This window comes from Myzus persicae, unplaced genomic scaffold (assembly GCF_001856785.1).
Source record: "Myzus persicae strain clone G006 unplaced genomic scaffold, MPER_G0061.0, whole genome shotgun sequence".
Taxonomy (NCBI): Eukaryota; Metazoa; Arthropoda; class Insecta; order Hemiptera; family Aphididae; genus Myzus; species Myzus persicae.
This window is the reverse complement of record NW_019101707.1, coordinates 19,636-35,000: the sequence shown is the minus strand read 5'-3', so window position 1 is coordinate 35,000 and position 15,365 is coordinate 19,636. Positions and strand designations below refer to the sequence as shown.

Sequence of the window (15,365 nt, the reverse complement as noted above, 5' to 3'; positions counted from 1 at the left end):
GTTGTACCTATGTACATTATACACGTTCACACCGCACACCGGTCACGACTGCATTCTTTCTGTATCAGAGAAATTTTTTATTTTTCCGTAAAAATAAAACACACGATCAGCATTTGTTGAAAGATACGAGTAGACGATTTGTTACGACCACTATACCAATAACGGAATCATAAATCAGCTAAATCCTTATGAAAATATTAGGAGGGGAAGAAATAATATAATCATACTAAAATTATACGTATATTATACCCATTAACCATGTATATTACTATCTCATCAGGATCTTGATAGTTGGTAATAATTTCATTTTTAACTGGAAACATTTTTTATTTAAAAAAGTTAACACTCATAAGTACCTTCATATTTTGTATAGAAATATAAACTTATGAATACTTTTCCCAACATATATATTGCAGACTTGGTTTTGAAAAAAAATATTATATGTATTATTGTTTCACACAGTTATTTTGATGTACCAATGTATGACTATTTTATGATTTTAGGTTAAGTCGAAAATGGGTTTTCGAGATTTTAATGGAATTATTAAACAATATAAACAAATTCTCATTACCCGTACAGTCAACCGTCGGTATAGGCAATAAAATGCGAGAGTATATGCCTCTTACGCAAGTTATTCAACCGGTTTATGCGTGCCTGAGTCGTAAAAAAAACTAAAAAAATATTTTTTTTATATGTATATGCTATATATGTATATTAGGTATGCATTTGTCAGTGATTTCATCTCAGTACTTATAAATTTTCCTCCCTCCACTGTGCATTTATCTCTTCTAAAAATATTATTTCTTAACGTTCGTGTTTATAGTGTACCTATACGATCTTATGTTAAGGGATACAATATTATAAACGACAGTATAATATTTGAATACGATTTAGAAAGGTCTTTGGAAGTGTCAAAACGTCTTACGGGCTAGAATGTCGAAATTCCGGTTCCCATGCTCCCCCTTTACCCTTCTCCCGGATAACTTAAATTGATCTTTGTTTACGGGCTATAAGACGAAAAAAACCAACCTGGAGGAATCGGCACAAAGAAAAAGTGCAAATATTCTGTAAGCGATTGTCTACACCGAATTCTCGAAGACAAATAACATTTTTCATACAATATTTTTTTACCCTTATTCCCTCTGAAGTTTACGCCGACCGATTAAACGTCGCCTTTTTTATTTAATCGAATAAAAAAAGTACTCCATTTTACGTTACTATTAAACGTCTCATTTTTTTAAGTCGGGATAAACTTTTAGTAATATCAATATGTTGTTAATGGTTTGATATTAATTTTAAAAAAATAAATAAACTGATACCTAAATGCAAAATATGTAAGATGATGATCAATTCGGCTGACTGAATTTTTTAACATACTGCAGTGTCGACGACTTATATTATAGGATCATATAATGTAGTGCAACGGGTATGCTTTCCTTCTGTAGTTTTCAGTTGTTGGGTGAATGACCATCAGATAATTTTAAGCTGCCTTTTTATTATAAAAAACAACACGCTACATGTATAATTTAATTTTTAAATATTATTATTTGATATCAAAATAGATTAATAATTCTGAAACCTACTAGGTAACATCTAAAAACGGCTGTTCTTAATATTGTCTGCCATTATACATTATTGCTCAATATTGAAAATGCAAACTACAATAAGCTACCGCCTTTTCCCCAAGGATGATAGGTATCGTGTTGACTTCATATATTTACATCGTGTCGATGATATTCACCATAGAAATATTTACTACACATTAATATAAAATGGAATATTATTTTATTTATTTCCTACTCCTGACCCAAAAATCAAGCTGCTATTACAAGCCACACGATGCATATTTATGCGTCGTATAGTGTTATAGTGGAAAGTTTTCAAGCAACCATTATTATACATTCGGTTGTATATTTTTTAATCCATTTTCGCTTTATATCTCGTTTTATATTTTATTCTCATTATTGTGGCAACATTTCTATTTTTATTACTTTTTGCAACCTTCATAAAATGTATATAAGCAAGACATTAATACAGAAATAAAACAATAAAATGTCTATGGTAATAATAATAATTTTAATTATACAACACGGAATTCAATATTTTCGCCCCTTATTTGTTTGTATCAGACAACTTAATTAGTTCTTAAATCTAAGTAGTCAATATTTTACCCTTAAACGTATCATTGAACTAGTCGTAAACATTTGACTAACAAGTTGGCTCTCAATTATGTACCTATTTTAAAATTACATGGATTACCATCATGGTGTTGTAATAATTAAATGTAACCCATAATATTCTAATGGTTTGAAAAATGAAATGTAGTAACTCCCGTTTAATATTAGAAATATTATGTCTGTATGTATATTTCTTACACTACAATTATAAAATGTTTAAAGCCAATATTTTAATTTTTTTTAAATTAAGTTTTGCAAACTGCACTGCTCTGTTGAGAAGCAATTGTTAAATGGTATTATTTTATGGTTTTTTAGAAGCCAATTCAACTGTCAGTTTTGTGTATCTATAATAATGGGAGCCATTTTGATTGTCCCCGTTTAACTAACCAAAATTACCATAATAAATAAGAACGACTTCCAAGTATAACCATTATCTATGTACAAACAAATCCGTTTGTTTATTCAAATATTAGACACTAATAATGTCTCGGGAGATGTATGCGAAATAAATACACCGTCAAACAAGCGTTTTTGCATTCGCGCGTTCGCAGAAAAGACAATGTTAGGAACGAACGTAAATTCCATAATGCATAATATTATATGATATAATATATAGAAAAAATGAAAAATATTGGTATTTATATTTTTCCCCTCTTCACGGAGCCGTCTCACAGCGGGAGATTGTTACTTGTTGATTACCTGAATACACTAGCTGCAGGCATTATGCAGAGGAAACTTATACCGTGAACGCCAAACGAGCAATAAACCGAATCGATAAATCACAAGCACACACACCTGTCGAAATCTTCGTTTGCCATTGGTGGTCGCGAGCCACCACGGTGTGTTCTCAATCACTCTTTCTCTATCCCTCTCTGTTCGTAAAAACTTTGAAAACCACAACTATTTATGTATTATAATAATCTAATAAACGATATTGAATATATTATATTATTTTACGGTGAGCTGATGACGAAGACGCTATAATACGTCATACTTTAATCAACTGATATTGCTCACGTTTTTCTCCGCGTATTTCTCCACCTATCTATATACATTATACATATCAATGTAATAAACACTACAGATGTATAATATTTTTGACAACGGTTTCCGGTCCATGTAATATACCTATGTACTCTTATTTGTAAGTTTAAGATTTTTATTGTATTTTTAATAATTATATATTATAAAATCAACGATTTATTAAAATGTATATAATATACTATTATACAGCCTGCAAGTAGGTGAGTTACTATAGTTACTAATTTATTATAATCACTCACATAACATACAAGCCGCCTTGTATATTCCTCCCAAAAGATTTCGTGGAACAAGCGATAGTGATCCCGTATCCCGTGGTCAACCACTCAACCCCAAGCGTAATCATTCACTGGCATCTATATTTTAACCCTGTATTCGGCGCCCTTGTACAAAAAAAAATATATTCCCTAGAACCAACCAATTCGTATTAATTTTATCACCCATACTTTGAAAATAGGTGAAAGTGTAGCTCGCGAGTGTGTGCGGCTGCATGCAGGTTCACCCACAGAGATTTGCAAAATAATAGTAGAGAAAAAAAACAAGGTGGCAATAATATTATAGTGCTATGGCCGAGGAGCCGCCCGGATGCGATGTTTCATTTCTACACCTCACGACTCGAACTTATTCCTTTTAATTCTTCAACGCACTCTTTGGATATCGTCGAACACTCAAACCACGTCTCAGTACACGTCATACATAGCGTGCATACATTATAGTATATAGGATTATATAGGTGTAGTATTATAGGTATATACATCGAGAGAACCAAAATCATTTTAGACGCGTTCTCCTCGTGTATAGCCTATTACGTTTTACTCGCGTTTAATAAGTACTTTATAATTATACATACAGCCGAAGCTCTATTCGTACAACATGCACGCGACCAATGGCATTCATTATACATTTATAATAATAATAATAATATGTAATATTACCGTCGTCCTTTGTTCCGAACGCAACGATTCACGAGTGTATTCCTATGATGTATAATATCGTTTATACACTGCATTGTACGCGTATAGGTACTGCTGTTTATGATCGACGACGATTCGAATATTATATGCACCGCCTTAGCGAGATCATTATTATATTATATAAAGACGCGTGAGAAATTAAAATGTTTTAGAGCCGCAGTTTTGACGCGAGACGTGTATATGGCTATATTATTATTATCATATAATATGACTGACGTGAAACAATCAGACACGCCGTTCGCACCGCGGCGTAATATGGCGCGCAGTACCACGCCGTGCTTGTATAGTCGTATATTAATTCGTCGGCGTTCTCCCTTTTAAAACGGGGTCGTCTCGTCAACAGCTACACACTCACAGTAATTCGGTCGGCACAAGTACCTATACCTCTATAATATCATTATATGCTATATATATATATATATATAAGCCGCGATGACCTTTCGACCGCCGCCGTTTTAATAACCGCCTATATAATATATCCCGCGTGGACGATTCTCATCGGAAAGCAATCAATTATTATTTATTCGACGAATACCACCTATGGCTGGCCATCTATATATACATTTTCACGATCGTCGGTACGTATGTACGCGTCACAAACACGCCTATCACGCGTATACACCTCATATTTATATGTATATAAAGGTACCCCATACACGAGATGTGGACTCATGTCGGACGTTGAATAATTATAACGATAATAGATATACGCATAGGCGCATTTTTTCGGAGGTTAGTACCGTCCAAGGTCTCCGAACCTTCCTACCCGGCACCCGGCCTGTACGTCGCCGCAGACTGACGATTCTGGTTTAGGTGGAACTTGCCGGTGGGCGTATATTATTATTATTGTCTATATAGGTATACTATGCGTATGTTCATGCGTGTGAGTAGTGTATGCATTTATAATAATAGTAATATATAATATATAATAATAATATGTAATACGCGTACTTGTGTGTACGGCTTTGACCACTGCCGCGTGTGCATTACGTACTACAATAAACGGCGGCAACAGTCGGCATACTATGCGACGACGCTGAGGGGAAACGGTAAACGAAGACTTTGGAAGTTGAGCTCCGGGCGTCAGAGACGAGGACGATAAGCGCGCGGCTGCGTAACAGACCGTGTCGGCGAACATATTTGGGGGAGGAGTCACGTGTGTGCGCCGTGTAAAGACTACAAACCGTTTCGGGGGGGTAGTCCGGTCGGCTAATTACCGTCGCCACCGAAACGTTCTCGGTCGCTTGCGAATCAGATCGATATCGTCGTCTTGTCCGGCAAGATATTATTTTGTTTTCGTCTTCCCAACGGCGGCCCGCGGACAACTATACGGAACGGACTCATGCACGATAATAATATAATATGTAAAAGTTTTTTTAATTGGTTTCTGGTTTGTATTTTTTCTTTTCTTCTCCTCGACCAAGGTTATCGATGATGGTATCGCCGACACCGGATTCCGCCGACCGGAGCTATAATACCACTGCTGTACGACATAGTAATATACATATATACCCCCATGCTCCACGCGAGAGTATAATAATAATATGTATATCGGCCCATCGTCTGTATATACTTATAATACGATAATGTATTCAATACGTATTTGCAAATTCATTTTTGTATAAATAATATTATAATTTACGTAAGAATTCCACCATCTATCGTCTCTTATTCCTCATAGACACGATAATATAATATATAGTTGTGATAGTATGACGTGTATGTGATGAACATTATGAAAAAAACAGGACGGGGAGCTGTCGATTCTTTTTTTGTTCCCCCTTAACTTCGGTTTTTTTTCTTTCGCATAAACCTTATTTTTTGTGTTGTATCAGCCGTAGAACTAGCGTATATATATATGTTTAGATACTTGTATTATGCACTTATACAATATAATACATAGGTATACATAGCAGTGGTTGCTTACTGCTTCATCGTGTACCGGGTGTCCACGCGCGACGGTACATTATAATAATAATATGTTTAGGTATATACATATTATATTGATATCGAAGGCGGTGAAAAAAGAGAGAAATAATCCTCCTCCCTGCAGTCGTACATCACGACGACCGCGCACCTTAAAACCAGAATTTAATATTTTGGTCTCCCCGCTCACCGTCCTGCACGAGTCCTCGACGGCGGTAACCGTCGAAAATTAGTAGGTATATCGCGAGTTTCGAGTTTTTTTTTTGTATTTTTGTACACATTTTTTCCGCCGCCCGTCGTTCTCATGACATGGTATTGTACCTATGGGCTTGAGCGCGTACGACTGCTGCAGCAGCATGTGCGTTTCTAAGCATATAATATTATATATAGTACAAGTGTGCAGCACTGTGTATTTTCGGGGCATGCACACCACTCATTATATTGTACATTATTATATATCATTACATTATATACAGTATACACACATATATAATATTATAATGTGTTTTGGGGATTCTACCGCCGTCGCTCGTCGCGCAGGTATATATACATAATATTATATTATGCACGCATACGGCTCGTCCGGACCGCGGTAAATACCGAAGTCGAGGTGTTCGACTTCGCCGCCGCTGCCACCGCCGCGCCGGTGTAAAAACGTTCTGGTCGGAATGCGCCGGACCAGTTTCCCCGCGCTGCTGCTGTATAGCTATATACAACTGTTGGTCCGGCGACGGCGATCACGGTCGGGTTGTGCAGTACGCCGAAGAGTCGTCCGGACAAACAAACACAATGCTACATTACGCGCGCGCGCGCGCGCACAAACATATTATTTACGATATTATTGGTACAATGTATTCGCGGATAATATATTTGTATCTATATGTGTGGCATGAAATACGGCGCGTATGCAAAATAACCCCGCGCGCGATATAATATAGCGACGACCCGTGTACACGATAATAATAATAATAATATATTGTTATGTGTGTGCGTGCGAGTGCAACGGATGCATCGTCGTCTGGTCTCCGCGCGCCGTGTCGTTTAATTGGCGACAGTGTGGGCGGGGCGAGCTCGCGCGAGATCGTCTAGATATATAATGTGCATTATAATATGTAACGTGTACTATATGTATATACTTACGCGCGAGTATTTATATATATATATATATATATATATACATTATGTGTATGTATAATAAGTAGGTATATACGCAGAGAGACGTAGAGAGAGTGAGAGAGGGGGGGGGGAGATGGAGAGAAAACGCGATCACGACAATCGTGGGCACTTCCATTGTCTTCGCGACACACGCTGCAGCACGGGGTTTGTTTTCCCGCCCGTTTATATTATATATCTCGGGCCGGCCCATAAATCTTAACACCGCTTGTGCGCTTTACATACCCATATACAAGCGTATTATAATAATAATATATATGTGTACAGGACGATCGCATAATATTATTATGTGCAGCCATATTATAATAATAATATATAGGTACGATATCTCCAGCCCGCTATTGTTATAAGTGGTGCGCCGCTCGCTCTCTCTTCCTCTCCAAGGACACCAGACGGCGCACTGATAACGCGTATCACGGGCGCGTCCGAGGCTAAAATATTATAATATGTCTCGTCGCATATGGTAGGTGCCCACTACCCGGCTATAAGTCGTGGTCGTATTACCTATATTTGTGTGCGTTTGTGTATAATTGTAACGTACATTTTGGTATATGTTCGGACGTTAGATTTTCGTTGTTTGTGTAAATACACCACTTATATATGTGCATTATAATATTATTTCTCAAATCCGTGTAAATCGTGTGCGCCATTAAAACTCATGTCGGACACGAATACCAGTTTATTGTTAGAAATCCATTAAAAACCCGACTGGCGACCGCTGTACCTACTCGTACCTACATAATATATTATATTATATACACACGATACGAAGATGAGTTCATTAAAAAACAGAAACACTGCTGTCACCTGATCCCCAGACAGATACATGTATAATTCCGACCCCAGAAATACTAGATTTAACTATATGGTCATTGCCCATGGGTCATAGTATACCGCACACTAAAATATCAAATCGAAAACGTGCTGCTCCTCTGATAAATATTCCGTCCATGGTTTTTATAAAATCTAAATAGTGAATACTGCATGACGATGACAGTGCCGTATAGGTAACTAAAAATTGTGTAGCGTCGTGTATTACTAAATTATTATATTACGTTATTTAACAATATTCTGCAGAATATTGTGTACTGTGTATTAACACTGGTAAAAAATATAAAAAACGAACACACACGTTATTTTATTTTGAAACTGTTACCTACGTAGGTAGTGTTTATATTATTGTAATATCTATACGGCGCAATATTGAAGCCGCCCACGACCATGCGACTAGAAAAAGAAACCAAACCGAAAACTAGATTTACATAAAATGTCGATTTCTCAATCGAGCGAAGGATCCCAAGTCTGTTCGACGAGCACATGAACGTGTGCGCGCTGCTGTCGCTAGATCCGAAAATGTTTACGTGATTGTAATAATGCCTACAGCTCACACGTGTATTATCATTAGGCTCAATACATAAATATTATATAAATGTATAGGCCGTGATCGTTCAGCGATTGGTGTAACATTTTTAAGCATAATATTATTAGTCAGCACGAAAACCTGTAAGGAAAAAACGCGTGTGGCGAGTGTCGTGAGCGAGCAGTCGTGTCCGATGTAAAGGTAGGCAGGCCGTGTGTCGGACTAATGAGGGGTTCGAATAGATGACGAGGACGTACGGAGAAGGACGAGAAAGATGTGTTTAGGAGGAGAAGAAGAGTAGGTTCCTATGTATAAAGACACTGCAGGCGGCGGTTAACTTCTATAATAATATAATATAATATATGGCCGTCTGACTAATTATTGCCGTGCTCCGGCAATCGAATATAATATACGCGCTCGCGAAAACCATAAAAAAAAAATCAGCCGTCGGCGGACATATTAACCCGAGGCGAAACCCATCTGCCGCCGCCGCCACCGCTGAATTCGAAAACGGTTACGCGTGGTATGCGTTTCCAGGTACTGTATACCCATATTAAATTATTTTTCACGTTCCTACCTATATAATATTTCATTTCGTTCCGCGGTCATCATCGGCGTGTACAAAACGATTAATGGTAAACACCGAAAAAAAATCCGTTCGCAAAAAAGCCGCCCCCCGTCTGCCGGTACACATAATTTATTATATCTTAAGCGCCCGCGACGCAGTTTACCTATAATAGTTTAACTTATAAACGATACTCGCGGTGCGTACCCATAGTGCCGCCGCCGCCGTCACTTTAAACGCCGTTTACCGCAATCAATTCGGTTCCCAAATGTTTTTTTTTCCCCCTCTGCTCTCGGCGAACACTGGCCCAAAGGTAGTAATTATCGCGCCGACTATCGGACGTGTAAATATTGTTACTGACGCCACCGCTACAGCGTCAGTCGCTGCTGGCGATAGGCGCATAAAATTAACGCGTTCGAGACGCGAATCACCTCCAGCGGCGAACCCATGTCATTTTTATTAATATAATTCCGCGCGTCCTCCTCCTATAATATATTATTATGCGCCTAAATGGGTGTACGGACTGCGCGCGCACACATTTTCGTTTACGTGCCAGTATAATATGCACAGCAAGCAGGTATATAATATACAATAGGGTATACGTTACATACGAGAGATATAGATAATAATATTATGTTATATCGGTAAGAGGGTAAAAAAATTTACGACCAGTTTTGTAAAAACGCTTATGTGTAGGTATATAATAATAATATATAAGAAAAATATTATATTGTTTTCTCTGTGGCCAGCAATAAAAATCAACATATCTCCCCTCACCCGCATCTTCAGGACGGATGCAGTACTATGCGGCGGTGGAGGTTGTTGGACGCGTTTTCTAGAAGAAAAACTAAAAAAACCACATGACCGCCGCCGAGCATTAAATTATGCTGCAGTATTCCATTACTTTTACATCTTCTGCGTTCGTCCCATCAAGCATGGTTATCTACCGAGTAGGTAACCGTTGTCCCTGGCCTATAACAGTGCATATAACCTAAATATAACTACTTCTGAAAACAAAAAATTCCTGATAAATATCTATACGCACCATGGTTACAATATTTTAAAAATTATATTGCATTTTTATATTTTTATGTTATATCTCTGCATATAAATTTGGCGAAATAATATCGGTTGATTATACATTTTACACGTGTCTATATGCTATATCAATGAACTTGTTGATTACTCGTGTTTTCTCTTTTAATAATAACGTCACTCACGTTTTGTCACATGACAAGCTAGGTACAATACTTTGGCTCTTGTTTCGTGTGTACAACGGTTAGTGGCGTTAGTGCACTCAGTAAGAGGAAAAAAAATTGTTCATCCATACTTCCTTATATGTTGGTACATTACAAAAAATAATCAATGTCATATGCCATAAAATATGTCATTATTCATAACATGAAATTTAAAAGTCGTAATAGCGTTTGGTCCTATTATCGATTAACATAATAATACTAGTGTTTATGGCCGCGTGGGTAGGCGCGTAATATACTTTTTGTAAACACATTTAATTAAATTCCTACGCTAAATTTCCCGTGTGAAACTGTTCTGTGCATTAGACAAATTTAAACGTATAATATTTATAAACAATTTTAGTTGTTAAAAATAATTTATCTAAGGCTATGTATTTACCATATACCTATAATATAGGTAATATACATATATATTTAAATGATATTAATAATATTGCCTTATCATAATAGTCTAATCATATAAAGTTACACAATATAATATGTTTCTTAATGTGATAATAAACCATAAATTATGTGTATTTTGTTTTTCATTATTCGATGTATATTGCAAAATGTGATTTCTTGGTTTTTAAAAGTATATATGTTATTTAAAAGAAATTTTACGATGACGGGTTACTGCGTGTTAAACACAACACAAACATTCTCTGATGGTAATCAATTTGAATAATGTTAGTAATTTATTACGAACTTAGTCGGAGCCATTAAACATATATATATATAAATAGTACATTATGCTTTTAAGAGCTAACTTCTGTTAGCACTCGTGAGGTCATTATAGACTATACATTTTTTATGATTATTAGGAAATTCGTTTTTATATCAATTAAATAATGTAAAATAATATTAAATAACCAAAGCCTTAGTGAGCACGTATAATAAAAAGATTAATATGTATAATATAAAATAGAGTGAGACGAGTGTTCTATTTTATAATATAAAGTCTACTGGAGTAGTTTTAATCCGTCAATTGCATGTACAGCATGTTATTCCACTACTATATATGAACTCTCGTACACCAAGGCCGGCAAGAATTTCAAGACTATAATATAATATAGCTGATGTCACATCTAGCAATGTTTCTGGCGCCATATATATTGTCCATATTGATAAACGCGGTCGCATTTGCGGTGATTATTATGTATAACATACATTAAATTAGTTTGGTGGTTTGGTAGGGGTTGAGGGAGGAAGAGGCGAAGTATTTCGATATTTTGTAACAACACCCATTATAATAAACGTAATTTAGTTAGTTAACTGCTGTGACAAATATTCAAATCATTATTTAGGAATTCGCCGATTAAAAGCCATTATTGGTTTCGTCCATTGCGAACGTTAATTAGCACTTTTTAACGGCGCTGTTTTTAAAACATATGCTTACGCAATCCCATGAATTTTTACGCACTTATAATAAATAATCGGAAAAACTGACGACTACACGTTTGCGCACACAACACGATTGCTATAATGTGACTAATGCACAGTATAATAACTGCAGTGATAACGAGCAGCGCATTAGTCGACGAATAATCATAATATTATGTAGTATACACAATATGATTGTACATGTGTGCAAACGAACGTTGTCTGTGCGCCATCGTTAAAGTTATACATTTTTGAAAAGAATTAAGTTGAAAAATACTTCGGGGAACTTTTATTATTATAGAGACTAAAATTGTTTTTATTAAGATCTAAATAAACCCACGGCAACAGTGGCCATTAGGTGATGAGAGACTATAATATAAGGTACGTTATCATGGGTTCTTTGATTAAGTTATTAAACGGAGGTATGGATGTATAACATTTTATAAAATTGTACGATTAACACGCGGACACGAAATATGATGCATATTCGTCATAGATTGTTTAGTATTTCTCAAAAAAATGTAAATAATAATGTCCCGTAGGTACCCCCGTGTACATTTGAGTCCTTAATCAATGTGACAATATAATATATAATTTTGTAAAATCAATCTAAACATAAACTGCTGTGAATTCGTTTTTATAAATGTTTTACTCGGTTAGAAACGGTCCCCGAAAGTAATCACCATTACAATAGGTACTCCAAATTTTGCATACGTAATAATAGTAGACAATAACAACACGGTATAATATACAAGACAACGCTGCAGAACTCTCGAGCGCTTATAATATAAGCATAATACCTACACACAATAATATTATTATCATACTCTGCCGTGCGATGAAAATTCTTCGCCTTTGACAATTTCACAATCTCATTATAAAAATGTATCCTTATTGCTCGCGGCAAATAATGATATATTATATTCGTACAATTGGTCGTCGCTATGTGCGCGCTCACTAACAGACACTCACACAAATACACACACACACACACACACACACACACACACGATTGTTTTTCCTCCCCCGACCCCTTGAGGCACACACACACACGCACACACGCATAGGTATATATGTATTTATTATACAATACAACGTTATATAATACGCGTACATGGAACGTAATTGGTTTTTGTGATTTTCACTGCAGTATCCCACCTCTCGTATATATATATATATACGATAATAATATTTATCGAATCGGTATAATATAATAATAATTCGTCACGTTGAAAAATTTAATTACGACCCTCCGACTGGGGATTCTCGCGCGGTGGTTGTTGGCCGAACAACTGTATAATATATAAACATATGTGCGGTGTCTACTTATACCTATACAAACGGTACATATACGGCAAATACTACCTGCTGTGGCCATATTGTTATTAATATAATATGTATACATATATTCTTCATTACGTTATCGGGCGGCGGCATGGCGCACTGGCACAGCGGGTTAACGTCAGCGCCCCCGGGGGACGAGCACACTGCAGAGAGACGCCCGCGGAATGTTAGGTGGTTCGGTATTATGTTTTCCGAGCCCAAACGACGATAGTGCGATATTATTATTTTTTTAAGTTGTGTATGAAAAAATGTATTTTCTATTATTTGGGGTTGAAACAGAATGAAACAATAAGCTACACGTTACGCTGAGTTTTTTTTTTAAATGTGTACACAAAAAATATTATAACAATATAATATGCAAAATCAGCCGTTCAGTGTTTATGGTCTAAGACACTGTACACACATTCTCACTCGAGCGGTCGGTGGTGAAAAAAAAAATAATAATAAATAACTCGCTTATGCGTGGTTTAATATTAAAATATATATACGTTGGTCACGTCCCAAACAATGGCCTACATTTGTGTTCGCAGTGAATACATTTTTTTCCCCGTCGCGTCGCCGACGGGAGAAATTAAAATAACAAACTCTAACAGAATATGTGTGTGTGATGTTTTTTTTCTTTTACAGAACCGATAAGGCGCCTGTGGCTCAGTCCGAACCGGCAGCGCACCGCACTGCACGCGATATTAGCGCCTGCCGACCTCAGCTATTTGTTCGTATCCAGTAGGCATAGATCCCGCAGGGACGAGCGTCGTGGAAAAATAAAAATCGTGAATTATTATCTCCGGCGGTTTCTTGTTACTCGTTCGTGTATGACGTATTACCATTAGTCGTATGTTAATGTACACATATTATAGGTAATAGACACAGTTTTTCTCGCCCGTCGTGTCGCGCAGTGATGGTATAATAATACGAGTACGACGCGTAATGGTCCTCCGATTGTTTTGAGAAATCAAATCGTAACAGAACGGTGTAATACGCTCCCGTAACGAATCGCATTATCTCATAGACTTTGCGATGACTATGTCGTGCGACGAGCGATGCGCCTGTGTAACCGCGGTCCGTGCACTGTGATAACATGTTATCATGAATGCGGTTTTTCCGTCCGTTTTCCTCCGGCGACTATGGCGGTGCAGGCTGTTGCTAGTTGCCGTCCTGGTGTTCCACGCGGCCACGGCCACCGCGGCCGGCGTCGAGAAAACGTCAGAATTCGTCAAAGGAAAAAGTAAGTGTTGTTTTCCGATAGTCGTTGTGTGTTACGCAATAACCTATAATATTAACATTACCTATGCTTAATGCTTATGCTATATTTAGATTTAGATTTTGCTTATTGCAGTCCACCCACCTTCTCCCGACACACAAAGAGTTGCAAAGAGACATTTTCCTCCCCCCCACCCCAATGTACCTACTTGTTATTGTTGGTGAAGCTAACTGTACCTACTTACTATGTATATATTATAACGATTAATGAATATTCTTATTATGTGCTTTTTATTCGTATTAGCGTCGTTAGTGTACGACAGCAATGTATCGATAATTATTTGCTTAGAGCACTCTATGTATGATATAATATACTTAAAGGTAAAAAATTTAATTAGTAGTTGTGAAAATCAGTTTTGAAAAATATTTTCGTTGTATGAGACATATTTAGGTTATAAATGTATAATATATTATATTTTAATACACTGCAGGTCAATTTTAGAAATGTTGAAATGTAATATTTTAGTAATGTATATTTATTTAATACCTAACTAATTATCGAACAATAATACAAGAAACGTCTAATCTTATAACTAACGTCTATAATAAAGCTAAATTTGTTCTTGCCTGATGTCCCTGTGTAGTAATAACTAATAATATTGTATAATATGTTAATTTAATTACCCATACACGTATATAATATGAGTGAAAAAAATTGCATAGTATCAATGTATGATAGTGATGATAGAATTGACAAATAATTTTCTTAAAATTAACTAAACCAGATAAATGTTAGTAAAATTATTAACGCAAGTTAATATTATTTCATGTGTATATAGGTACTTACCTATAATTTATTATTGTAAAAATCTACAACTGTTTCAACATGTTATCACTTATCAGTTATCATTATACAAATATCTCTGAAGTATGTGTTAAGCAATCCTAAAATAATTATACATTTATCATTTAATCATTTAAATACCT

At 36.2% G+C, this 15,365-nt stretch overlaps 1 protein-coding gene across 4 annotated transcripts in view; it reads left to right on the top strand.

Moving 5' to 3' along the window:
• LOC111030201 (epidermal growth factor receptor-like) overlaps positions 1 to 15,365 on the top strand; it is a 78,553-nt gene that overhangs the window by 46,844 nt on the left and 16,344 nt on the right. For 2 of the 4 annotated variants that reach the window (XM_022309598.1, XM_022309596.1), the window contains exon 2: positions 13,806 to 14,403. The exons of 1 other annotated variant lie outside the window; for it this stretch is intronic. In XM_022309598.1, the coding sequence (XP_022165290.1) occupies positions 14,265 to 14,403 (139 nt within the window). In that variant the 5' untranslated portion in view covers positions 13,806 to 14,264. Of the gene's footprint in view, positions 1 to 11,974; positions 12,216 to 13,805; positions 14,404 to 15,365 lie in introns of those variants that run through there. One more of the 4 variants, XM_022309597.1, reaches the window with a different exon arrangement.